Source organism: Acinonyx jubatus, chromosome D3, assembly GCF_027475565.1.
Source record: "Acinonyx jubatus isolate Ajub_Pintada_27869175 chromosome D3, VMU_Ajub_asm_v1.0, whole genome shotgun sequence".
Lineage (NCBI taxonomy): Eukaryota > Metazoa > Chordata > Mammalia > Carnivora > Felidae > Acinonyx > Acinonyx jubatus.
Genome location: NC_069392.1, coordinates 17,556,509 through 17,584,219, shown reverse-complemented (window position 1 = coordinate 17,584,219; position 27,711 = coordinate 17,556,509). Strand labels below are relative to the sequence as shown.

Here is a 27,711-nt window from a genome sequence, read left to right as displayed (position 1 = left end):
ATGTCAAGTTCTAGGATGATAACAATAGCTGACATTTATTGCATAATTAGTTAGGTGTCTCTAACCATACGAGGTGCTTTAACGTGTTAATCTTCTGCTACAATCCCAACACCAAGTGCTCATTTAGTAATAACTTCAGTTTTATGTATCTCATACCCATTTTCACATAGAGAATCTGACACCTAAGGAGATTCAGTGACTTGCCCTACTGAACCTGGGCCAGAAAGTAAATGGTACAGCTGTGCTTCTCACTCACAAGGCTGTCTGACTCTGGGGCCTGCCATCGTAATTGCTTTCCTCTGTTGTGTGCAGCAAAAGCAGCTGTGCCACATGTGGACAGCTGAGCCCAGATCAGGTCCGACCTTGGATCTGAATGGGTGCACACTACCCTTCAAGTTCCACTTGAACATGCGGGGCTCAGTCAGCACTGTGCCGTGAAGCGCGGTCTTTTCTCACTGCTCTGCTGTGTAGCCAGCGCTCTGCTCTGTTCTGACTTCACGTGGTTAGGATGAAAATAAGTTGTCACTACGTGTAATACAGAAATGACTTTTAAGGGTATTTTAGTATGTCAGTCACCCAGCAGAGTCGCATAATATTTTTCAACGAGTACATCCAAAGCACTTTACGTGCTTATATAATATTCATATTGTTAGTGAGATTAGATGGTATCTAGCCTATTTGAGTAAAGACGAAAAACGGGTCTCTCTTTTTTAAGTTAAAGGCCTTGAGGAAGGCCTCAGACGTCCATTCACATTTCAAAGGAGGCACAAAAAGCTGACCTGATGCCTTGTGTGGGTGGCGGGGCTGGTTGAGTGGTGGAACTCACGGAGGGAGGTTAGATTTGGTCTCCTGCAGAGCAGAGTGGGTGGCGTCTGGGCCTGGGAGTCCCCGGAACAAGGGCTGGAGGCTCCACTCCACAGAACCAGGTTGTCGGTCGCACCGCTCACACCTGTGCTCACACCTGTGCTGGGCGTTGTCGTGTCCAGGGCCCGCAGCCTGGCTTGTGCCGAGGCTGGTGTGGGGCAGTCCCCTGGTAGTGCAGCGCTGGAGGAGGGTGTCTAGCTGCTCTTAATTTTAGACTTTCAGTCAACTTTTTCCACAGCCGTATCCCACATCCCTGTCTTTAGAGGTGTACAAGTTTCCTTCTGAGTGCTCTGCGTTTTCACAGTGGGCCTTGGCAGGCATCGTTTTGGTGAGATTCTCCCGCTGAGGCACTCAGCTGAGTAGAGAACATTCATGCTTAAGTCCATTACACATGCATGATAGCTTTCTGTCTTCCTAGATTTCACAGTCACATTTTTTTTTTTTAGGGGCTCCTGGGTGGCTCAGTGGGTTAAGTGTCTGACTGCTGATTTCAGCTCAGGTCATGGTCTCATGGTTCATGGGACTGAGCGCTGTGTCAGGCTCTGTGCTGACATCGTAGAGCCTGCTTGGGATTCTCTCTCTCCCTCTCTCTCTCTCTGTTCCTCCCCCCATACACATGCTCTCTCTCTCAAAATAAATAAATGAACTTTAAAAAAATAACTTTTAACGTTTATTTATTTTGCTGGCAGAAAGAGAGCACAAGTGGGGGAGGGGCAGAGAGAGAAGGAGACAGAATATGAAGCAGGCTCCAGGCTCTGAGCTGTCAGCACAGAGCCCGACACGGGGCTCGAACTCACAGATCACAAGGTCGTGACCTGAGCCAAAGTCGGACGCTTAACCGACTGAGCCCTCCAGGCGCCCTAAGATTTATTTTTTTTAAGTAATCTCTATACCCACCACGGGGCTCGAATTTTCACAACCCTGAGATCAAGAGTCGCACGCTCCACCGAATGAGCCAGCCAGGTGCCTCCACGTTTGCTTTTTTGTAGGCTTTCCAGTGTCCTTTTTCTTGCCTTTGGTGTTTACACCTACTTTTATTCCTTTACAGAATTTTATTAGGATTTCAGGAAGGAGTGGAGATAAATGCAATTTGTATTTCTTTTGTAAATTACCTCTTCATGTCCTTTGTAAATTTTTCTGTTGGGGTTTTCATGTTCTGAATTTGTAAAAACTTTATATGTATATGAACGATACCTCTTTGACATATGCTAACGGTACAGTCCTTTCTTTTCTGTAAACTTACTTTCGAAACACTTGCTGGAAGATAGTGGGGAAGATTCCAGCTTTTGCTAACTTATACAGATGGTTGTATAGGGAAGTGGATCCTGAGACCAGCTGGCTGTACCTTGACTTTTGTATGGATGTGATTTTCTTGTGGGTTTCACCACCTCATAGAAGCTGTCTTATCTATTCATGCTTGAGAACTACTCATACTGTTTCACAAATGACAGACTCTGGCCAAGTGGAAGCGAATAAGTTGCCATCTCCTCTACCAAATACTCTAAATATATGGTCCTGGTCGTCAGCTGGAAAGGTCTGGCAACAGCTGGGCTGAGGAACACGGGTGCTCAGCTGCCTGCCAAGCGTTTGTTGCCTCAGCCCAGCCACATGCCCTAGGCTTGGAAAGAGTCCACTTTTACACATGCCTTGGAAGGGTAGAAGGAGTTTCTGGCAAATATAAATGATCTCCCTCTGCATTTAGCAGTGGGCCCAGAGCCATGAGGAAGGGAGTTGTCAGAGGGAAGGAATTAGCAACAGCCCACCATGTGTCCCATTTGGCACGAGTGGACAGGTGTTAACCTTCCCCTGTGCATAGCAGTCAGGAGTACTGGTTTTCAGCTGACTTGTCAGGTTTGACCATGTTCCATTTCCTCTTATGTTTTCTCCAGGCTCCTTCTATCCTAGCCAATAGGAACAGAATGTCTTGCATTAGCAAGACAGGAAAATTATATTGGGTGCAGTCTAGGAAACTTTGATCAGGTGAGGCCTGGTGATAAAGCAGCTTTCAGTGCACATGTCTCTGGGACACCTGATGGAATTTGGAGTCCGAAGTGACCCTTGAGGAAGCCCAGAAACACCAGCTCAGTGTCACTTCCCCTTTCCCAGGTCCCCTGGTTACTTGGGAAATGGCTGTGGTGAAATGGCTATGGTGAAATGACGTGAAAACCCAACCTGGTTTTGTTTCCCCTCCCTGAATTATTCTTTTCCTCTGACTCCTACTGCCATGATCGTCTCAGATCTTTCTCAGGCCTGGTTTACTGCCTGTAGCTTCTCCTCGTCTAATATGCTACTGCCATCCTAAATAGCACTTTCATTACACTACTTTATATTTAAATCTTTGCTTCTCTTTTCTGAGACCTGGCTTTTGACCCGTCTGCTGTGTTAGTCACAGTCCTGTTGGCACTTGGCACCAGGAGTTCTGTTGTAAGTTGCTCTGATTATTATTCCTACATTGGAAGGCTCTTGAAGACCAGGATGGTTGCTTACGTCTCTTGAATTTGCCACCACACATAGCTGGTCTTGTAGAAACACTCGTAAGCAGGCACGGCTCTCAGCGGAGTGCTGATGTCTGGGGAAAATGCTCAAAATCTGAAAAATTACCTTGGCAGACTGAGGAAAAAACCACAGCGTCATAACTTTTGGAGGTTTTTCTTTAGCTTCAAATTCACCACGTAACTTCACTCTGGAGTTTCCTTTTCTATAAATGGGGAGGGTTGGAGTGAATTATCTTTCAATTCCCACCCAACCCTGAAAGGCTAATTTTCCTTCGTTCTTTGCCTTGATCTTTGTCCTGAAATTAAAACTGATGAGCTGTTTCTGGATCTTGAATTAGGAATTTTTCATTTCTTTGTAGTTCTTTCCCTGACGCATTTTGCAGTTTTCTCTGGGTATGTGCTGCTGAAGGAAATTTGTATTTGCCATTTGGCTACTTTTTAGGAGAGCAGACAAAATGCCATATCATTCTGATTTCTTTCTTCCTTTCTTTCGTTCGCTTTGTTTTTTTTTCTCGGAATTTCTCATTTGTAAAAATAAAGCTTTCAGGTAGGTGCATGATTTTAACATAATTTTTGCTCTTCTACAGACACAATGAGGCGAGTGGTACGACAGAGCAAGTTTCGGCATGTATTTGGACAAGCGGTGAAAAATGACCAGTGTTACGATGACATCCGGGTTTCTCGAGTGACCTGGGATAGTTCCTTTTGCGCTGTCAATCCCCGATTTGTTGCCATAATCATAGAAGCGAGTGGGGGCGGGGCGTTCCTTGTGCTCCCTCTGCACAAGGTAAGTAATCTGACTTTCCATTCTCTGAGACACCCTCTGGTAATCTCAATTTATTCTGTCATAGATTGACTTTGGCGATTGATAGTTCACTAAGACTTGTGTGCTTGCGGAGACCATTAGGCTCCGATGTAATTGACACTCAGTTCCACACACTTTACTGATCCCAACAGTTTTTTCTAACAGAGAATCATTAAACAGAATGGTGAACTCTGTTCTGGGTGTGGCTGCTGTGGATAAGAGATTATAATGATGCTGTGAGCATGGGCAGGCACAGGCATCTTATGATTTTGTTAATAATCCTCTTCTCACGGGAGTTTTTCCTAAAAGTGCAGTTTTTAAGAGGAGCAGAAATTTGTAAGTTAATCTTCCTCCTCCTCCTCCTCCGGTGTAGTGAGTGATCAGTTTTGAGACTTTTTGGTGTTTTGAATGATAAGTGGAATGAGAGCTTAAGAAAATGTCCCCAAACAGTGCAGGTTTCAAGTCTGGACAAGACTGAGTTTTAGCATAGAATCTAAGCAGTGCAAATAAGTGGTAGAAATAAAGGGTCTTTACTGAAAGCTGTTACGTGTGACCTTCAACCTTACCCCACTTCCCGGTCTCCTGACTTTCTCCTTCCAGAGAGCCTTCTCCCATATGGGGAGGAGGTAGGAGATTTGGGAATTTCTGACTGTTCTTGAATATTATAGATGAAACTCAGTACTACTTTAACAGGAAATCACAGCATTGCAGATAAGGAGGGAGGGGGTGCTGAGAGAGAGAGAGAGCTTGCAAAGCGTCATTTTGTAGTTGGCTTCTAGGAGGAAAATAAGTTTGATGAGTCCTGAGCTCTAGTGATAAGGGCTCAGTACTGGTGAGGACGCAGGTGTTGGGTCATGTTACAGCTGTTTCCACTCTGCTGAGAACATTGGGTCCCCCTGACTCTCAGCCATGCGTATTAGGGGTACATCTCATAATGGACCGTGTGATTCTGAAAGTGGTTACAGTAAAGTGAATTGCTGTCAAAGTATCGTTTCCCATTACATTTTGGTGTTTTTTCATTGGGAAAACTCTCACTGGGAAAATTTCCAATTCTCCTGTACTTTATTTTCTCTCAGATGCTCATGACTGACTCATTTTAACACCTGATTTTTACTTCAGTGGCCCGATTGATGCGATAGTCCACAATGGGACCATCTCACTACAGAAATAGGAGAGGGATGCGTTTTGGAAACAAATTTGTTAAGTGTTTTCCAAATGTACCTACCTTATTGGCAGAGCTGGTGATTATATTTTAAAGGAGAATCTTTTCATTAAGTTGAAATTTAATTTTCTACTTGAATACTTTTCTTTCTGTGGAGAAAATGGCTGTTTTGTGGCAAATAATACGTTACAGTATTATAACTGCTTACCCGATTCCAGAGTGGGAGTTTGAATTTACGGTCAGTCGCGTGTGGCGGGTTTGACAGTGGCCAGATGAGAGGACACCTCAGCTTGTCAGCCGAGATCCAGCAGTACCGGACCACCGCCATCTGTTTGGGAGTTTGCGTTTTTATTCCCCCTTTGGTAGACTGAGGGATACGTTTGGGTTGGTTTTTTTCCTTCAAAGAAATGGAAGAAGCTAATTGAGAAGCCCGAAATAACTTTTGAATGGCTAATCTTTGTCCGAGTTGAGACAGTTCTCATCAAGTTCACCCACAAAAGGCTCTGTGAGTCCGTCTTTACTTGTACAAACCATGGGAAACTTTGAGCTTCATTAATACCACTTAAGGGAGACCTGCCTGTGGTTCCTAAGCTAACTAGATCTTAGGATTTGGTTTTCACTTGCATTGGTATTTTGTTCCTTTCCCAGTTTTGTAGGAATTAAGATAGAATAAGTTACCGTGTTTGGAAGAAGTGTTAGTTTTTGGAGGAGCCTCAAGGGTCTTTTTCCCAGACAAATATACGGTCTGGGTGGCTCTGCTCCTCAAAGATTAATTTGTTTTGGAGGAGGTGACAGCCTGGCCATTGGAAATGAGGTCAGTACTTGGGAGTTACTGACTTTTGTAATCGATGGGTTCACATGTACCATGTGGGATTTTTGTGTCCTAAAGTGTCTGTATTTAGCCCTTAGAGTCGCTGTGGCATAGAGGGAGAGCGCGGGTCTGGGAACTGGGGAGCCGGGTGGTTCAGTCCCGGCTCTACCGCAGACTTATACTGGGACATGGATATGTCACTGTCCTTCCTGCAGTTTCAGTGTCTTGACAACTTTGAGATAGTTTTATAACGAGGTACTGCTTTTGTTTAAAGCAAAGAAAAACCAAATTCTCACATATAATACAAAATGATACCCGAAATCAAGATTGCAGGCAGCGATGCTCTGGGTGTGTGCTGGGCTCCAGTGCGTGCTGATAGTCTGGAATTACTCTAAACGTGAACTGTAGGAGACGGGCATGGTTTTTAATGACCATCTCAGAGACTTCTAGTAATGTCCATCCCTCCCCTTCTTTCTGACTATAGACAGGCAGGTTGGTTTTGGTGATGCTTTGGGGCTTTCTGTGCATGTTAATATTGAATATGCACGTATCGATCTTCAGATGTATTGTGACTCTTTCAGGAAGGCTCCTGTTAAAAAACATGGCCTTCCATGAATTTCTCTTCAAAGCCGGTTAGTGTCAGCAGTAAATAGGGCTTATTATTGCTACTTCGTGAGGCTTGTGGTTAGATTCTGGGAAAATCCTGATCTCTGTCTTGCGGGACTTAAAATGGAAAGAGTAGCGGAGACAAAGACAGTAAAACACATACATAGCAAGAGGCAAACTTAGGAATGAATGTATATTTATTTTAAGTGTATGATTTCTGAGGTTTTTGTTAAGAAGGTTGTATTAGGGAGAGTGGGATTGTAGGAGGTCACTGCTAGAGGACTACAGAAAGTACTCAGCCCGGAGGTGGAGTGATTTCGATTAGCACGCATGGTTCAGGATCTCTTTTGTAATGTTCCTCTCAAGCTGTGGCATGCCGTGCTGTCATGACTTGCAAGGTGTGGCTTAATACATTTTCTTAGGATTTGGTCTTTCAGAGGATGAATAATAGCAGTCTTGCAGAACAGAAGTTGGCTTTGTGGTTTTGACCGTAGGGATGCCCCCCCCCCCCCCCCCCCCCGCCTGGTTACACAAGCTGCCTTGTATCAAGAGCATACAGGTTTCAGCTCCCCGTGTGCTGTATCACGTGGGCATGAACAAGCCTCTGCTGTTGTGGGGCAGCCGCACTGGTGATGCGGGATGGGGCATTCCCATCCCTGTCGTGAGCTGTGGTGGCTCAAAACACCGGTGTTTGTGGGACGGTACGTGTGTGTGCGTGCACCTACACACTGAAAGTTCAGATCACAGTGAATCTAAATCCTGACTTAAAACAAGGGTGGGGGGGGGGAGCTGTTAGACTAATATGCTCTTGATCTCTTAACGTTCACTTAAGTGGAGGATGCAAATTGGAGGGCTCCTATCTCCCCTAATTGCTTTCTCCCTTCCTCCCTGGACCCTTCCGACTTGGGGTTTTTGGGGTGGTGGCTAATTTCATCCTTCCGGTAATTGCCTCTAAGGAAGTTGAGCTCTGGGCCATGGTGGGCTGGGTGTGGGGGCCAGGCCTCTGTTAACCTTTTGGGTCACTGTCTCCTCTCCTGGTTCTCTGGAATAGCTGTGCGGTACCTTCTTACACACAGTGATGTTTCTCCCATTTGTTGTAGGAACTGTGTGTGGGGATATTTGCGACATTGCTTTATTTATGTCTCTGAGCTATCTTTTCAACTCCTTTTGTAGTCTTTATCAACTAGGGTTGTGTGAAAGAATTCAGTCCAACAGAAAATAATTTCAGTAAATATTTTCTTGGTTCTCTCAAGGATGGGACATGCTATGCCTTCTAGATGCATACGAGAGAAATTAATTCGTCACATACACGTGTTGCCTTAGAGCATCAGGACTTAATTTTCTCACAGAGCCTGGGTTGACAAGGGTTGCTTTAGAGTGTTTTTCTTTCATAATGATTGAGGAAGAAATCTTGATTCATTTCGGTCAGTATCCTAAGTACCTCTTCTCACTGTCTAGTATGCAACTCAAGTGTTCTCTCTGACTGAGAGTCAGGGGAAGGTCTCCTCTGGGTTCCCTTAGCTGCTTGTCTGTGCCACTAGTACCACAGCCTGCACCGTCACATTGTACTAGAATTATTTTCTTAGCCACCTCACAGATAAGGGGAGGATGATTATAATTACAGCCTCTTGATCTCTTTGACAGTCACTTGGATGGAGGATGCAAACTGGATGGCTGTTTGTACAGTACCCCTTGGTAGAGGTTGTCCAGAATCTGGCCTTAATCCATTGTGGTGGACCTATAGGATGTCCTCTAGTCATTCTGCCCTCGTATTCGTGGTGTCCTGTGGCCCCCCCACCAACTCCATTCCCCCCCCCCCCCCCCACACACACACAGTAAATAGGGCTGAACGTGTAACCACTGGGATACGGTAGAATTGATGGCATGTGACTTCTGAGACTAGGTCATGAAAACTTACTGGCTTCCACTTTGTCCCTTTGGGAAGCACCATGTTTCGAGGACACTTAAACAGTTCTCTGGAGGGGTCATGGGACCTCCTACCCGTAGTCCACACCAGCTGACCAACCATGTGAGTGAGTGGTCTTGGAAGTGGATCGTGCAGCCCTGACTGACATACTGACTCATGAGAACTCTGAACCAGAACCACTGAAATAAGGTGCTTTGGGACTCCTAACCCTCAAACTATGAGAGAATAAATGTTGACTGTTTTAAATAGCTAGGTTTCAGGGTAACTTACTAAGCAGTGGTTGATAACTAATACATGTATTCTTCAAATATAGCAGAGCACTTGACTCATAATGTTAGGTCACACAATGTGTGAATAAATGAGTTACTAGTAGCGACCTAAAAGGCCTTTTGGTAGTTTTAGGCACTCTTTCCACATATTTATGTAGATATGTAGATAGATTCAGGTATATAACATTCTTCAATAAATCTTAAATGAATAATTGAGGGATTCTGTACAGTGTCAAGGGAAAATTATATGGCAAGATTTGGTTATCCTGTGTTCCACGATATTATCATATAACCTAAAAAATGTGTTGGAACGTCATAGTCACTGTCCTGTGTGTAACTTCAAATTATGTTATTGGTTTTGGGAAAGAGTCAGGAATGTTAACATTGATGGTGGGACTGAAGGTGATTTTTACTTTTTACTTTATAATTACCTGTATTTTTTCAAAATATTTTACAATGAACTTATTATAGGTAAAGGTTATTTCTAAAAGTATTACCAGTAATACTATCAGAACATATATGAAGAGTTCATTGTTCTTTAAGCTTGAGTGAAGTCTAAAGCAGTACCTTTTTTTTTTTTGCTTTTTTAAAGGCTCTTTTTATTTATTTTTTAAAAATGTTTATTTTATTATTATGTTTTTTACATATGAAATTTATTGTCAAATTGGTTTCCATACAACACCCAGTGCTCATCCCAACAGGCGCCCTCCTCAATACCCATCATCCACCCTCCCCTCCCTCCCACCCCCATCAACCCTCAGTTTGTTTTCAGTTTTTAAGAGCCTCTTTAAAGCAATACCTTAAAAAAATCTTATTTATTCGTCCACCTATTCATACTCAGTCCTTAGATGTTTGAGTACCTGCTCAACGCCAGGACCTTTGCTGGGCTCTTGCTCTTAAAAAGCTTTGGTAATGGTTAACCTTGATCTCTCCAGTGAGGAGCTTTGTGTGCACATAAAGTTGTCTGACACAGTGATGAGAGATGAGTTCCAGCTGAGGCTCCTAAATCAAGGAAGACATCACAGAGAAGGTTCTACTGGAATTCAGGTTTCTCCTGTGTGTAGGAGCCAGGGATGAAACAGAAGAGGAGCCCAGGCAATTCGCTAAACTGATGAGTTTGAAGAGGTGCTCTGTTCCCAGAAGGACAGAGAATGAGGTGGGAGCCACATTCTCCCTCAGATTCCTGGATCTTGGGGAGTGGAGGTGGGTGTTTGGTGAAACTGGTGAAATGGGACGTTCCATCAGAGGGATTAAGAGGAGGTGACAGGTAGAAACACCAATTCTTTCATTCCAAGAACCAGAAAATAAGCAGCACCGTTCTCCATTTTAGGATTGTCATAACTGGATCAACACAGCATCGTTCCTGTTTCTTCCTCAGGAGAAGGCAGTGACGTCATGTCATATTCATAAAAATGAGACTCGGGTGTGACATCAGAATGTGCTTGGAGGGTCCCCTTCATACATGGTGTCTTAGTTTTTGCACTGGTTAGGGTGGCTTTCATCCCTGTGTTCTGTAGTTGCGGAAATCAAAACTCAGATTGAGTGATTGCCCAGAGCTGTGGGGTCTTTCGTGGATTAGAACCTGGGTCTCTGAGTCTTTATTTGATTGGTACATGTATATCGTGTATATTTTTGATGAACGTTTTCCCCCACTGAGTGCGAAAGATTTTTTTGTTTTTGTTTTTGTTTTGATATAGAAACTGTGGTCTAATTGATACTTAATCCTTTGCATTCTTTCTCTGGGGTTAGAAGGCTTAATAACAAAACGCTTGCTCGTCAGGGCTTTGGTTCTGTCAGTTCAGAGAATTGTCATAGGGTTTGGAAAATACTGGGTCTGTACCGTGCCTCGAGGACACGGCCACAGCGAGGAGATCTCGCAGCACTTCACATTACTGAGGGTGTCCTTTAAGCGCCAGGCACCGTGCTGATAAGTGCCTTCTTTCACGGGCTAGTTCCAAAGGGACGCCAGTCTCCTGATGGTGCTTTTCTCCATGACCCCCAGTCACTGCCAGCACCTGCTGGATTTGCATTGGCTGCGTCTCCCCCTTACTGTACACGGCTGACAGGCAATTTCCATTCCCACAAATAACAGTGATCCGTTTTGGACAAGGGTAGCGACGCCAGTAGCCCTTTGTACAGATGTGGACGTTTGGCACATGGTAGCTTTGGTGTCACGGGCAGGGAATAATTTTATTCAGTGCTAGTATCCTGATGTGTCATGGGATGCCCATTCACGCCTCCTGAAATAGACGCTGTCTGATGCCCTGAGCACCTTAAAACTGTCGATTGTATGGGCCTTGAAAGGCTGGGAGGCAGGGGTGGGGGGAGGAGGATGCAGGGGAAGGGCACCAGGTGCAGAACAATGACTTCCAAATTATGTCACGAGCCGCCAGCCACACGAGCACTGTACGGCCTCATTACCACATGAAGTGCCACAGAAGGGCCCTTTCATTTTCTCCCAGTGACTGTTTGCCACAGTCTTGCTGTAGGGGCTCATGGCGGGGGGATACACTGCTCACCCCCAGTTAACAACGGAGCACAGAATCCTGGCAGAAGGAACCTCACAATGTACCCCGGGGCTATTTTTGATTACAGTGAGTGGCTGTGACTCAGAGTGTGCCCTGGCAGATGACGGCTTCCCCCCTCCCCTCCCCATCCTCCTCCCCTGGAGATGAGCAGGCAGCCCGTCCTTTGTACTTTGTACGTTTCCTTGGCCGGCTTCTCCTGCCGCTGCAGTTCACTGATCTGTCCACAGCAGCCGGCCCGCAGGCCTGACAGGGCTCTGACAGTGGTTTTTACCATATATGGCCATCAGAGCTCTGGGGCTGTCAGCCGGCCAGGATAATTTCCTTCCTTTGCTTTGATTGGCTGCTTGGTGGCTCACAGAATGGTGGGATCTGGGAGTGTGTGGTGAAGGGAAGCCACTGAGTCAAGTGCAAAGAACATTTAACTCTTTGCTGGTTTTTTGGAGCGTGAATCTGGGCTGAGCACACGGGCCAGTGCTGCCTGCAGAAGCCCTCGGCGTCCAAACGTTATAACCTAAGTCTGGGGAAGAGGCACAGAAAAGGTTTCTGAACTCAGATTACTCTGAAATAGACCCAGGGTTTAGTGGACAAACATCTGCAGTCCTGATTTGTCCAGAAGCCTCCTTATAACCATGTGCAGCAAATTTCCTGCTGCCGAGTTGAATATCTGTGCTCGTTAGGGGTGGGACCTGAGTTGAGTCCAGGGGAGGCTGAGCTGGGAGGGGTGAGTGATGGAGCACGTGTTGGCTCTCTTAGAGGAACGGTGACTTGGGTTTCTTTTCTGGCTGAGCTTTGTCAGTCATGAGTAAATGATACAGTCTGCTGAATTGGGTCTGTCCTCCCGTCCTGCGTGTTTGTAACTGCTGCAAGGTGTGAACTGCCTCTGCCATGGAACCCAAGGCATCTGCCTTAAAAAAAAAACCCAAAAAACAACTTACACTATTTTTCTGGTTTTCATCCTTACTTACTTGAGGGAGGGTGGATTTTTATTCTGAAGCTTGGATGTAAACCCGTGCAGAGCTGGGATCGAAAGGGGTGGTAGCTCTGGAACGCCTCGTCATTCACAGAGGGTCCCGGGGGAGACTCCTCCAGTGTCATTTGCTTAGTACAAGCAAGCGATTACTCTGCTTTCTGGTTTGATACTGAATGTTTAATTTCCTCGATTTGCAGTTATATCAATAGTTATTTTGCTTTTCACCTTCTGCTTTCAAGCTGAATTTTATTTTGACTAGATTCCACCTCATCTGGGGTTCCTAGTTTTTTGTTTGTTCTCAGACCAGAAGTGTTTGGAATTACGTGTCTGTAGTGATGAAGTTTTCACTTTACAGATTTTTTGTTAGGAAATACAGTGTCTATTCCCGATTACATATTTGGGTGCAGTTGAGTAAGGAGACGTTCACTTCCACTGTTTTTGCTTTCTGATAATGAAATCAATAGTTTTACAGTAACTTCCCTCAGATTCTTAATGAGGACTTTTAAAATGGTCTATGCAGTATTAGACCCAGGTTTTAAAGAGGGCCCGTGATAACCAAAATAATCTGTTTGGCATTTTCTCTCGTACCCGTGAAGACTGTTGTTTTTCGCTCACAGGCAGGTGAGGCCTCTGCAGAAGCGCCCTGCCTCTCCCTGGCAGCTCGAGTGTCTGGCTTACTTTCCAGGACTGGGTAACCCAATCTGTGTGTTTTATTCCAGGGCACCTCCGCTTACCCTCAAGGTTGGTGTTTTTGGTTCTCTTAAAGTAAAACCTCCTCCGAATGTACTACTCCTGGGTCAGGAGCTATCCCTCTTGGTGACCAGCTTGTCCACAAGTCAGATATCGTGTGCCTCAGGCTTTCCAGTCTGCCGTGGAAGTCCCTGTCTCATCACCTGTGCCTCTCCCCAGCTATCTTCGTGTGAAGCAGCAGGGCCTGAAGAGATTTCAGCAGAGCGTGTATCTACGTAAAGAATACTGATACCAGAGAAAGGTAGTTGAAAAACCAGAAAGCCCACTTTAATAGACATCCTTTTTGGACTCCTTTGAATTCCACACGGTGTGTATGGAGCCCTTCTGCCTGGCGGAAAACTTTTCCTTAGCTTCTGAGCATTTGCTTGACTTCCCGTCCTCCTTACGGAGTTGGGGAGTTCTCAGTGTGTCCCTCCAAGGCCAGCAAGGAGTTATTGTCAGTGCCTTACAAAAAAGATCCTCAAATGTATGGACGGAATGACAAAGTTATTGAACTTTGGGCATATAAAGTGATTTTGATTAACATTTTTTCCTAAAATAAAAACTTATGCGAAGATAAAATAGGGACAGACAGTTTGCAAAATCTTTGTCTCTTGTTCCTTGATTCAGGATAGGGTAGTGGTTGTGTTAGACCCTTACATCCGAGGGTAGAATAGCCCGTCTGGATAATAAGCACAGATTATAATGATGGGTCATGAAGCGGCTGGATAAAATGACTGTAGGTCCGAAGCTGGAAAGGCGCTGGGATGCTGCCGTGCCGGACCAGCCAAGAGGGATGGTGTGGACTGTTCTCAGAAGCCAGCACCCTGGAACAGTGTGGGTGACCGCATTGCTGAATGCCAGGACGTCAGCTGGAAAGACGTCGTATGCAGAAGGAGCGTCTTACGGGGGAATGCTTGATTTGACTGATAAAATTAACGTGTCACTTTTTTTAAATTTATTTTTTATTTTTTTAACGTTTATTTATTTTTGAGCTAGAGACAGAGCATGAACGGGGGAGGGTCAGAGAGAGAGAGGGAGACACAGAATCTGAAACAGGCTCCAGGCTCTAAGCTGTCAGCACAGAGCCCGACGCGGGGCTCGAACTCACGCACTGCGAGATCATGACCTGAGCCGAAGTCGGACGCCTAACCGACTGAGCCACCCAGGCGCCCCAACACGTCACTTTTTAACACCGTGGGAGTTTATTAACTTTTTGGAAACCTGTGTTATCATGAGAATGAGCCTGCTGGGCAAAGTGCTGGGTAGCTGTACCGAATGGTAACATTTTGAAAGAGCCATCCATTAGATGCTCCCAGAGCGAGCAAGCTAATGTGTGGATTGAAAATGTTTGTCATGTGAGGGGTCGTTGTTACATCAAGAAACAGTTATTCTGAATGATCTTTTATAGAATGCAGAGGTCATGTTGGCAGCTTCCTACTGTTGACTTTGGAGTTTGGGAGGGTGAAAATGTCTGCTGGTTCATCTGAGCTATACCATTAGCTCCATTTATTTATTTATTTATTTACTTACTTACTAGAGAGAGAGCGGGGAAGGGACAGACAGAGAGAGACAGAAGATCTGAAGCAGTCTCTGCGCTGTCAGCACGGAGCCCTACGTGGGGCTCAAACTCATGAACTGTGAGATCATGACCTGAGCCAAAGTTGGACACTTCACGGACTGAGCCACCATTAGCTCCTTTAAAGACACATCCCAGAGTGGAGCTCCTTTATAGGAACAAATATGCAAGAGGACTACTGTACATATTTATCCGTAGATATTTAGAGCGTTTTGGTTGCTCAGTACTGCCCTCAGCATGTAGGATGAGTTCACTTCTTAAGTATGGATTCCTTTGTGTGTGTATGTTTTAAAGTTTTTATGTATTTCTTTTGAGAGAGAGGGGCAGAGCGAGAGAGAGAAACCCCAAGCAGGCTCCGTGCTGTCAGTGCAGAGCCCAACATGCACGGCTCAGTCCCACAAACTGTGAGATCATAACCTGAGCTGAAATCGTTGGATTCATAACTGACCCGAGGCACCCAAGTGCCCCAGTAGGGGTTCCTTTTTGACATGAGGTGTGAGAAGTAAGGTGCACTGGTAGATGTAGGTGGGACAGTTACGGTTTCCCATTGAAATGGATGGGAAATGTCTTGAACAACTGGGACTATCATGTCATAAGAGTTACACTGCATTTTGTATGTATACCTCAGGAGGAATGTGTTTGCAAAGTTATTTAAAATTACAAGTGTTCCTTCTTAGAGCAGTTAGAGAATACATTTACTGGTGCTTAAATTTTGATTTCACTTTCCCCTCTCCAAACATGCCTGTTGGAGGAAAGTGTTGCCTAACTTTGGGTTTAGTTGAAGCATCAGTTTTCCAGGAGCTCTTTTGAGTTTTGTGGCTGCTTTGAAATTTTTGAGAACTTTCCCCAAACCCAGAGGAAATGATAATGCTGGTGTCTAGGTGGTTTTCTGCCACGATGCGGATTGGTGGCTGGAACATGTCAAAGCCATCAGCCTCAGCTCGGGCCAGCCACATGGAAATTGTGCTGTCACACCTCTGCCTTGTGCCAGCTGTACACGCCCTTTGGAGGCTGAATTTTCCCTGGGGCTCATGTTGCTGGGCCCCGGGCAGGCCAAAGGATCTTTCAGATAATGATAGTGCATAACTCGGTGCCCTGACCTAGTCCACTAGTATTCCCCAAGTGTGTGAACGAGGCTCGGGGCCAGAGCCTTTGGTAACCTGGGTCATTTTTTGCCCCTTGAGTTGACTTGCTGGCAATTCCCACCACTTGGAGTTTTAGCTAGAGAGGTGTACATAGAGTTCTCTCATGGCAAGTGGCTGGGACTAGTAAGTAATCAATGAATTTGTACACATTATTTAAAGCAGGGAGTCTAAAGAGTGACAGACTATTCTCAGCTACACTTTCAATTCCATGCTAGAAAAGTGGGAATATTCTAGATGATGCAGCTGAGGTGTGACACATCCTTAATGAGACAGTGACCTGATTTGTTAGTAAATGAAATTACTCTCTATAGGAGCCTTGGAAAATTGATAGGTAGTTCTTAAAATAAACCACCATTTAATTAAAACAAAAAGGGTGGGGGGGCTGGCATTAAATTCTTGTAACTCTTCTTTCCAGCCTCTGCATTTATTTACATTTGCTGCTTAGAAGCTCAGGTGAGCCATGTTGCCAGCCTGACTTACAGTGGGTGTCTCTTTTGAATGGCCCCCCACACGCCAGCAATTAGACATGGATGCCTCGGTTCATTGACCGGATGACGAATGAGGATGCGTCATGGGTAGGAATGAGAAATACATTCTCATTAAATGCTAGTGCAAAATGTTTCTCAGAACGGTGCGTCCACATCTTTATCGTATACGGCCACTGTTGTATGGTTTCTTTCAGTTTCCTTGTACCGAGCTCTCAGCAGTCTATAAGTGCCCAGCTCTGCCCTTTTAATAACATATACTTATAGGGTAAAATATGTTGTGCTTTTCTCTTAATTGATTTTATTATGGGTAAGAAGATACTCAAGTGTAAGCCCTTGAAATCGTGATCGCTGACCCTTGATTGATTTACGTACATCCTGTATGTAAAACGATTAGGGCACATTTATTTTTTTCAAAATTTTTTCAAAAATTTTTTTTCTTTTTAGAAAGAGAGCGCAGGCTCCATGCCCAGCAAGTAGTCAAAGTGGGGCTCAAGCTGAGCCCCTGAGATCATGACCTGAGCCGAAATCAAGAGTTGGACACTGCACCAACTGAGCCATCCAGGTGCCCCAAGTGTGCCATTAAGATGCCAGTTCTTCTCACACTTTCTTCCTTTTTTGTTCCTTTATCACTATCAGACATGTAGTCGATGGCCTTTTTGTTCTGCTGCAATATGATGCCACTTTCCCTGTTTTATTTGTTGTAAGGCTTTGTGATGATGTTTATAACCAGAGGAAACAGCTGGTAGCAGGATATCATTTTTATGAGCTCTATTTCTGATGACCAGCTGCCAATAGTTTTAACATTACTGTTGTGCCTTTTTCACAACCCATGGCCTAGTGGGAATTTTCCTGCCCTATGGAAATCTAGTACGGATGGATCGTCACTGATGCTTTAGGTCTGTGCTGCTTCACTCCATTTCTTTATTTAGAAAATGGGGACAGTAAAGAAGCTATATCATGAAGCAGCTTGGTGAGAATGAAGATAGAAAGGTCTTCGTACGGTTCCTACCATGTAACATAAGCATTCTGAAAGGGTTCGCAAGTTTTCTTCTTATTTGGCTTTGATGGGAAGGAGGGCAGTTGGTAGCAGTTGCCCTTTCACTGGGATTCAAGTTCCTGTGAAAACATTCGGCTCTTTAATACTTTGATGCTCTGGACTTGTCAGCACTGAGCTGAGAGTGGAAGAGAGGCTTACTACTTACTATTCTCAAATGTCTGCCTTGACTGAACGGTATCTTTAAGCCACGATTGTGTAATTTTAACCTAAAAAAAAAAGTCATTTAGTAAGTTTCACAGTATAATTAAGAACAACTTGTATTAGAAAAAATTATTTGATGTCCTTGGAAGCTCAGAGTTTAGTAACTGTACTTTGCCATCAAAGATGCCAGACGTGGTTTGCTGGGCAGAGCCTAAGAATGCAAAGATAAAACAATTCAGATACAAAAACTTTTTTCCCCAGGGAGTAAAGTTTTTTTCTTTTTTAAATTATTTTTTAAGATAGGAGACAAAATACTAGGACACTCATGTACTCACCCACAAGATTAAACAGATGTTAATATTTTACCATGTTTGTTTCCTACCTCCCATTTTTTAAAAAACAATAAAGCATAACAGATGTAACTAAAATACCATTCCCCTTTTTTCCACTTCTCCTTCACCAGAGGTAATCATTTCCTCGAAGTTGGTATGTATTCTATTTGTGTACTTTTACTACATGTGTATGTATGCATCTGTACATAGACTGATTTTTGTGTGTGTTAAACTTTTGTGTAAGTGGTATTTATTTCCATACCAAGGACAGTTAAATTGCTTCTGCTTTTTTCACCATTCCCAGTGATGCTGTGGTTAATATCCTTTCTGTGCAAATACGGGAACCTTTCTTTCCCACAGACCACCTCAAATGGTATTGCTCAGGGGTGGGCAGCTTCACCTCTCCCTGTTTCCAGATTGCTCTCAAAAAGAATCGGAGCAGGAGCCTTCGGTGAACGGTTGTTTGGAATTCCTCTTTCCTGACATCCTTGCCAACACTTGTAATTAGGCTTCTAAATTGTTGCCAGTTTTAATAGGTATAAGGTGTTACCATAGCATTTTAATTTCTAGTTCACTGAGTGAGACCAAGTATCTTTTCATACATCTGTATGGGCTTTTCAAGTTTACTTCTCCGTGAATTCAGTGCTCCTGTGCTCCTGTCGTTTGCCATCATTCTGTTAGGTTGTTTGTTGACTTTGTTGGATATGGATGTTGCATATGTATTGTCTCTGTCTGCAACTTGTCTGCACTCTGCTTATGTTTTTTTGTTGTTCTTGAAGGGAGTTCGCAACGGTGTTTGTCATGTAGGCTTCAGTTTCTCTTTGTCATACCGTCCTTTGTTATCAGGGTGGTACAGTCCTTAAGTGAGGGGTTGAGCGTTACTGCTCTTTTCTGTTCTCTGGGAAGTTTTGTCTGAGCTGATCTCTTCCTTGAGTGTTTGGTAAAGCTCTCCTGTAAAACCACGTGGGCCTAGTGGCCTTTGGTATTACGTGATTAGATTCATGGGGAGGTAGGTAGTATGTGGACTTTTGTTACTGGTCTTTTATGGCTATTGGTCTATTCAGGTTTTTTATTTATTGACAATTTTTTGGTATGTTTTTTTCTAGGAGATTGCCTCTTTCATTTGGTGTTTTAAAATTTATTATCAGATGTTATTCCTAGTATTTTCATATTATGTGAATTTACACCATATTTGTAAGTTATGTCTCTTGTTAAATTGCTGGTATTTGTGCTTTCTCTTCTTTCTTAATCTATCCTATTGTGTTGATGTGGCTTATTATTTATTTTCTTTTTTGTTAATTTCTTTTCATAATTTTACATTCTTTGCGTGTGCTCTATATAAAAATACGGCAACCTTTTCATGTGCTTATTATCAGCTCCTTAATTTTCAGACTTTCTGTATATGTGCATTTAAAGCTAATTGATTTACCGTTAAGATCTGTTTTAGCCCTCTCCCACAAGTTATGAAACGTCATGTATTTATTGATCAGTTTTAACATTTCTATCGGCCATTATGACTTTCTATGTGAATTATTTAGTAAATTAAAAAAATTTTCAGATGCCTTAGGGATTTTTGGTTCATATTTTTTCTATTAATTTTTAATTGAATTGCATTGCACTCTGAACATGCACTATGAGGTATTGATTTCTTGGTATTTTGTGAGATTTGCTTTGTGGTATCCTAATTGGTCATTTAAAAAAGGTAATGTTTAATGTGTGCTTGAAAAAAAATGTTCATTTTTAAATATTGGCTCCAAGGCTAGATATATCCATTAGATAAATCTTGTTACTTTTTTTCCCCCAGTGTTTATTTGGTTTTGAGAGAGAGAGACAGACACAGAATCCGAAGCAGGCTCCAGGTTCCGAGCTGTCAGCACAGAGCCCAATGCAGGGCTCTAACCCATGAACCGTGAGATCGTGACCTGAGCTAAAGTTAGAGGCTTAACCGACTGAGCCACCCAGGAGCCCCAAAGCCTGTGACTTTTGTTAAAGTCTTCTATATTCATACTAATTTTTGTCTGTTTCCTTGAGAGTGAGTCTTTGTTAAAATCTCTTAAGATTATGACTTTGTCATTTTCTCTTCATAGTTCTCTCAGCTTTTGCTATAAATATTTTGAATTTGTGCAGTTAGAGGAATTAGACTTCCTAGTGCCTTTAGCATCCCAGTGAATTGTTTCAATATTATACAGTGACATTAATCTTTAATAGTGCATTCTACCTTAAAGTCTGTCCTCACTCAGCTATTTGGCATATATTTTTACGGCCTTCCCCTGCTTTAATTACTTTTTAGTTTTCTTGTTTTTTGTTTGTTTTAGAGAGAGAGAGCATGAGCGGGGGAGAGGGGCGGATGGGGGGGGAGGAGAGAATCCCAAGCAGGCTCCATGTGCAGTGCAGAGCCTGACTTGGGGCTCGGTCCCACAACCCTGGGAATCACGTCCTGAGCCGAAATCAAGATTTGGACACTCTGAGTCACCCAGGCACCCCTACCTTTTTATTTTTTAACTTAGTTCCTTTATTACTTTTAACATATGTCTTGTAGCTGGTTGTAATCAAATCTGAGACATGCTGTCTTTTAGCTGGTGGGTTCAAGATGTTGATACTACAATTACATCTTACGTATATCACAGTATTACTGTAAAATGAACACCTGCGAGTCCACCGCCACCTGCATGAGAAATAGAATATTACAGGGAGTAGTAGCTTCCGGGCTGGGTCACTCACACGGTTTTTGTGAGGATGCAGTATGGAAAATAGGGAAAACAACCTGGCTAGAGGCCTCAGCAGCAGTTGCTTCTTTAAGGAGAGATGGGATCAGGGATATGACAGAGTGGATTCCAGCAGTTGTTGAATTTGGGGTGATGTTTATTGAGCCCTGCAGGTGCTGGGAAAGTAGTTTACCTGGATTACCTTCAATTTGTCTTTACATCAGCTCGTATAGAAGGAATCACGACATTCTCAGTTTACAGATGAGGAGATGAGGTGGAGAGGTGAAGTCATTTTGGCCAGGGCATCAGAGCTGGAACCTGACAGAGTCGTGACGCCAGCCCAGGCAGTCTGCTTCTCAGCCATCTGTGCTTTGCTGCCTGTAAATGACCCGTGTGGCCCTCCTTATAACACCCAGGTTCTGTGTTCATTGGCACTTTCTTTTAGGATTCCTTTTCTGGCGATGCAATTCCACAGGTCCAAACTGGGTTTAATTCGATTTACAAGAGAAAACGAGCATGTGAAAAAACCTAGGCTTTAGGTCTGTGGACAGGGCCATCTTCACACCTCAATTTAGAATTGCTTCTTTTCTCGGCAGAGAACCTTTCTGTGCCTGGGTGGCTCAGTCGGTTAAGCATCTGGCTCATGGTGGGTGAGATCATGCACTGCGTCAGGCTCTGTGCCGACAGCGTGTAGCCTGCTTGAGATTCTCTCTCCCTCTCTGTCTCTCAGCCCCTCCCCCCACACTCTTGAACTGTCCTTCTCTCTAAAAATAAATAAGCTTAAAAGAGAAGAAAGAAAACCTCCCTGAAGACTGTGATCCCCACAGGCCTGGCGGAATGCCCTTCTTCTGTGTTCCTGCCACCTGTGCTTGTCCGGTGGCTCATGTCTTCTGCTGCACCGTATTTGGTGGTTGACACGGCCTCTACGTCCCGCCAGGACAGGGCTGCCGTGTTTACTTCTCTGTCTCTAATACTCAGCACAGCGTCTGGGCCCCATGAGAGTTCATAAGTGACACGTGTTTGTCCTTCTTAATGATAGAGTAAATCAATGTATTAAACTAGAAGAACTAGTAATAAAGGTAGTTTTATATTGAGTATTTACTATATTCCAGGCACCACACAGGCTTACCTCATTTATTGCACTTCACAGATACTCTTTTTTCCCAAACCAGGTTTGTGGCGATCCCCCATCGAGGAAGTCTGTCGATGCCATTTTCCCAACAGCATTTGCTCACTTTGTGCCTCTATTACATTTTGTTCGTTCTTGGAATATTTCAGACTTTTTCGTTGCTGTTACATTTATGGTTTATATGTGATCAGTGATCATGACTCAGTGAAAGCTCACATGATGGCTAGCGTTCTTCAGCAATAAAGTACTTCCTAATTAAGGTTTATGCATTGTGTTTTTTTAGACATCATGCTGTCGCACAGTTAATAGACTACCGTATGGTATAAATACAACTTTTGTGTACACAGTAAAATTGAAAACTTCATTTGACTCACTTTAATTGCACTGATATGTACCAGAGCCTGCCATATCTCTGAGATATATCTGAAATTAAATTTTTTACATACCATATACAGATAGTTGTAATACCAAGTTATGATTTACCTAAAAACTTTATTTCATTTAATCCTACGGTAATCCTGGGGGATGAGTATTATTGTCACTCCTTTCACAGATGATGGGCTGAAGCTCAGATTACGTGACTTGCCTAAGGCCAGCCACTGTTTGAACAGTAGAGCCTGGATTTGAACCCATATCTGTCTGACTCTCAGTACTGTGGTCTTTGTGTTTAGCATAATTGCTTCTCGGGACATTTCCACAGTTGAGTCACAGTGGAGAAATCACAGAATTCCTTGATCTTGAAAATTTTCTGGGAAGTCTTGCCCCAGTGTTGTACTGACTTGTCTTAACAGGAGAATAGCACAACAACAAAATAGGTTCAGTTTTGCTTGGCCATGATTCCTTGTTGTACGCTCGCTTTTAGAGCATACAGGACCTCGGCATGGATTGCAGCAACATGTTTAAAAAAGGAAATAGCTTTTGTGTACCTGTTACGATAGCATTTGTCTTGGTCAACACAAAATTGGCTTGATAAGCCAGATTGACTTTTAGATTCAGATGTGTCACGTAAGTATATCGTGATGGTTACTTATGATCAGCATTGAAAAATGTTTTTTTAATGTTTGTTTACGTTGAGAGAGAGAGAGCATCCACGAGTGAGGGAGGGGCAGAGAGAGAATCCCAGGCAGACTCCACGCTGTGCATGGAGCCTGATGTGGGGCTTGATTGCACCAACCATGAGATCATGACCCGAGCCGAAATCAAGAGTTGGACACTTAACCAACTGAACCACCCAGGCGCCCCTGAATATTGTATTCTCAATGAGACGTGGACTAGATAATGGGTGAGATCTAAGCTAGTGTTAATGAGTTGGTCTGGCTGACTCTTCTGTTGATCAAAGACAGTAAAGAGACTGAGACCGTCTTATACAGATTGAGCCCCTAAGCATTAGCTAAAGCTTTTCTTTTTATTACCCTAACTTTGTGTGCTCACAGTGCCATTCATTTCCAGAACTAGTGATTTGTATATTCAAGGGTATTAGCTGATTTTACTAAGAGTTGTATTTAACATTTTGAGTAACACCAAGTTTTTTTTTTTTTTAACAGTAAAAACACACCTATAATTTACAAATTGTATTTTGGTGAAAAGATTTAGCATTCTCGTTCACTATGTCTGCTAATGCAGTTGATTAAATAAAAATCTTTGTGGTTCTAGAAATTTGGATCCTTGTAATTTGGTGGCATGTCCTTGGCAGTAGCTATTTCTGGACATAAAACTTGACAGTTCTTACTAGTTGACATTGACCGTGATATATAGATACTTGAGAGTTTGGGGTGGAGGTAATAAAGGAAAAATGATTCTGAGCAAACCTACAAACTCTGTGGTGTTGGTGTTACACAGTACGTTTGTTTCTCTCTTCTTTCAGACTGGTCGAATTGACAAATCCTACCCTACAGTATGTGGCCACACGGGACCGGTGCTCGACATAGACTGGTGCCCGCACAACGATCAGGTCATTGCCAGCGGTTCAGAGGACTGCACGGTTATGGTAAGCTCCCAGGGGGTGGCATGCACACAGGCCAGTGAGACCTACCTACGACTTTCAAAAAGCATGTGTGTGCAGAGGCTTGAAAAGCAGAAAGTCATAGCAGTTTTGATTGTCCATTGGATTATACCATGATTTAGTGAGATGAAAGGACAACTGTAGCCAAGCCTTTTATAAGCCCTTCTATCAAAGAGGTTGTACTGTATTGTTTTTCTTCTTCTTTTGTATGAGCGTGCATGTGGACGTGCTTATTGGCTGTTGTCACGTCTGCTCCATGGGAAGATTTTGAGGACAGTGAAATGACCTTCCAGTAATTCTGTGAATGCCACTGGACCACATAACTCCTCTCCCTCCCCCAAAAGGAAAGAAACTACCAACATGAATGGAAACTTTATAGTGAAATAAGATGCCAAAGGTTATACATATAAAATGGGATATATCACATATATTGGGAAATTGAAAAGTTTTGCAATAAGTAAAGTGCTTATTTTCAAGCTAACATCAGAAGGTGTGTTCTGTCTAGTTTGACCCTGGTTAAGAAATTCCTTCTTATTCAGGTAGACAAACAATATGAAAGAATTTTAAAGTAAGTTCTTTACATTCCCCCATTTAGATTCCAAAAGCAGATTATGTGTGAAACCAGGCTTTGGGATGCTTTTTAATGTCAAGCATCTTGTTCTTGATTATGTTCTTCTTAGCCTTGAAATGTAATTGTGGGTTTGGATCAGTTTTTAATCCTAGCCCCAAATATGTTGAAAGGTTAACATAGGCACAGATGGGGAGTAATGCATTAAGAGCTGAGCTAAGTGAAGGCCGTGCCTACGTCAGTTACAGGCGCTCTCACGCATGTCACGTGCAGAGCTTGGAGACCACTCTTATTTCCCTCTTCATTTTCTGTGAACCGAGCCAGACTTAGAAACCGTGTTTGGAAGGCTTTTTTATTAAAATTATTTGACATAAACAAATTAATGCCTGAACTGTGTCATTTAAACATTTACTCATTTTTCCTCATGGACTTTTGGCTGAGGAGAGCTCCTCCTGTGATGTCCTAATTTTGGCAGCCAAATCATATTAAGGAAATATGTTAAAAGGAACTGTTCTGCTTAGTGTGCCTTGCTAAATTGATCATTTTCATGGCTGCAGACACATTTTACTAAAGGAAAGGAACATTGTTTAGACCCTTGATGCCCAAATCTTAAACTGAGAGTATTAACTTCTCTTGAAGAAGCAAGTTTGATTCATCTGAAAAATAAAACAAAAACAAAACAAAAACGCTTTTTATTATAAAACACGCTAAATAAACAGGTAAGGGAGTTCAGTTAGGTGAATCCCGTGTAACCACTGCCCAGGTCAGGAAATAGAACTTTGCCAGCCTTCTCAGACTCTCCCTGTGCCCCTTCCCTGTCATAAACACCCCCCCCCACCTCCCTCCCTCCAAAAGTATCCGCTACTCCCCCTCGTCATTCTCCATGGTTTTAATCACCCAAACGTGTATTTCTAGACGCTATAGCTCAGTCTTGCCACTTTAAAGAACTTGGTACATCTTTTGTAACCTCTTGGCTCCTCTTCCATCGTTTTCTTGTCCTTGACAATGAATCTGATGAAGAAGCCCGACCTTTGACCTGCATCTTTCAACTTCGTTTCTGATGATTGCACATGCATGGTGCATTTCAACATATTCCTCTGTCCTCTAAATTCCCTATAAATTGGCAGCTGGATCCTGAAGTGTGATCACGTTCAGGCTCGATCCCCTTGTCAAGATGGTAGCTAGTGTTACGTTCTTTGATCAAGAGGCCCGTGATACCAGGATGATTCGTGCAGCCGTTGATGTTCAGCACCCAGATCCAGCAGATCCTTAGGGGTCGCAAAATGGTGATATTAAATTGTGTTACTTTGTTTTCAATTCTTATCTACTATTTGGCCAGTAGTACTGTTCATATAGGAAAGTAGGACAGATGCTTGAATCTCTCCTTTTGTTTACTCAGTTTTCAAGATAATGAATTGGTTCTCTCTCTTCCTCAGAAGACGGCCAGTTAGGGTTTTCCCCCCTTTCATGTCATTTTGAATTCATGGATTGGAACATCTTTCGTGGGTTTTGATTCATTACAATTCTTACCTCAAAGCCCAGGTCATCCACTCTTTGTTAATAGGAACTTGTTCAAGGTCCCTGCGTCCTTTGACATACCCTGGTTGTTTTTGATAGCTTCCCTGGTATTTGGTATGGTAAGGCGCTCCGTGCTCATCTTGGACAGCTCTTCACCTACACTTCATATCAGTCATTTCTCTCCGAAGCTCTGGTTTCTTTCTTTTTTTCTTTTCTTTTTTCTTTTTTTTTAATTTTTAATGTTTATTTTTGAGAGAGAGAGAGAGACAGACAGACAGACAGACATAGCATGAGCGGGGGAGGAGCAGAGAGAGAGAGGGAGACACAGATTCGAAGCAGGCTCCAGGCTCTGAGCTGTCAGCACAGAGCCCGACGCGGGGCTCGAACCCACGAACCGGGAGATCATGACCTGAGCCGAAGTCGGACGCTTAACCTAATGAACCACCCGGGTGCCCTGCTCTGGTTTCTTTTAATGGAAAATAGAATTTCTCGATCACAGTCTGGGTGCTAGGAATGGTCATCGTTACCATGGTGATCACTTTTTAAAGACTTGGCAGTAAATGGGGCTAGAATATACATATATATTTAAAGATAAGATACCATGTGACCTCACTTTAATATTCCCTGTTAAAATTCTGGACTATATAGTTTTAATCTAACCTTCACTATTGCATCTCTACCTTCTTGCATACTGAGAATCCGGGGTCTGAAGGGCGCAGGGGTGAATTAGACTGCCCTGATCTGTCCCATGTCTCATGCTTTATTATTATTACATACAACAGATTCAAAGCAAAAATACTGTTGTGACCACCATAAATCAGTTTATGATTACTGAAAATAGTTTCCACAACTTTTTTTTTAAATGTTTATTTATTTTGAGAGAGAGAAGGAGAGAAAATCCTCCAAGTAGAGGAGGGGCAGAGAGAGAGGGAGAGAGAGAATCCCAAGCAGGAGCCCCGGAAAGCTACAACTTTTTAATCTGCGCTATTTCTGTTCTCCCTCTTTAAAAATGATGTACTGATGGGGGCGCCTGGGCGGCTCAGTCGGTTAAACGTCCAGCTTTGGCCCAGGTCATCATCTCACGGTTCGCGGGTTCGAGCCCCGCATCAGGCTCTGTGCTGACAGCTCAGAGCCTGGAGCCTGCTTTGGGTTCTGTGTCTCCCTCTCTCTCTGCCCCTCCCCTGCTCACACTCTGTCTCTCAAAAATAAATAAACATTAAATTTGTTTTTAAAAAAATGATGCACTGATGTACTCTGGGGATGCTTGGGTGGCTTAGTTGGTTGAGTGTCCTTTGGCTCAGGCCATGATCTCATGGTTGTGGGACTGAGCCCCACAAGAGGCTCTGCTGAGCATGGAACCTGCTTAAGATTCTCCCCCTCCCTCTCCCTCTCCCTCTCCTTCTCTCCCAGCTTGCACGAACTCCACTCTTGCTGTCTCTAAAATAAAAATAAATAAATAAAAATCAAATGAGGTGCTCTGTAATTCCAAGATCACATAGCCATTATATTTAACAGCCTCTCCTTAGTTCTGTAAGCATCCGTATTTAGTGCTCTCCATAGGTCCTTATGTTGACGTCTTTCTAGTCACTTAGACCATCTGAAGCTCCTTCCCAGGTAGATTCTAGACCTCAGTACACTAGAACCCAACCAGAGAGTGCTCGCCTCTGGACAGGCCCCACACTGAGGAGAAATTCTCAAGAATGGAATCAAAAGAAAAGGCTCATGGGAACAATATTTTCTAAGTTCTACATAGATAATGGCTGGTCTGTGATCTTTACAAATTTGAAGGTGAGTTTTTCTGGATATAAAATCTTTGGTTCACAGTCTTTACTCAAGTATGTAAATATATTATTCCTTTTTTTTTTGTCATAAAGTGTTGTT

At 43.3% G+C, this 27,711-nt stretch overlaps 1 protein-coding gene across 2 annotated transcripts in view; it reads left to right on the top strand.

The window, feature by feature from the left end:
* Positions 1-27,711, top strand: part of CORO1C (coronin 1C) — a 75,908-nt gene that overhangs the window by 23,410 nt on the left and 24,787 nt on the right. The window contains exons 2-3 of one of the 2 annotated variants that reach the window (XM_027044023.2): positions 3,947-4,146; positions 23,607-23,729. In XM_027044023.2, coding sequence (XP_026899824.1) covers positions 3,952-4,146; positions 23,607-23,729 — 318 coding nt within the window. In that variant the 5' untranslated portion in view covers positions 3,947-3,951. The remainder of the gene's footprint in view (positions 1-3,946; positions 4,147-23,606; positions 23,730-27,711) is intronic. The other variant, XM_027044024.2, reaches the window with a different exon arrangement.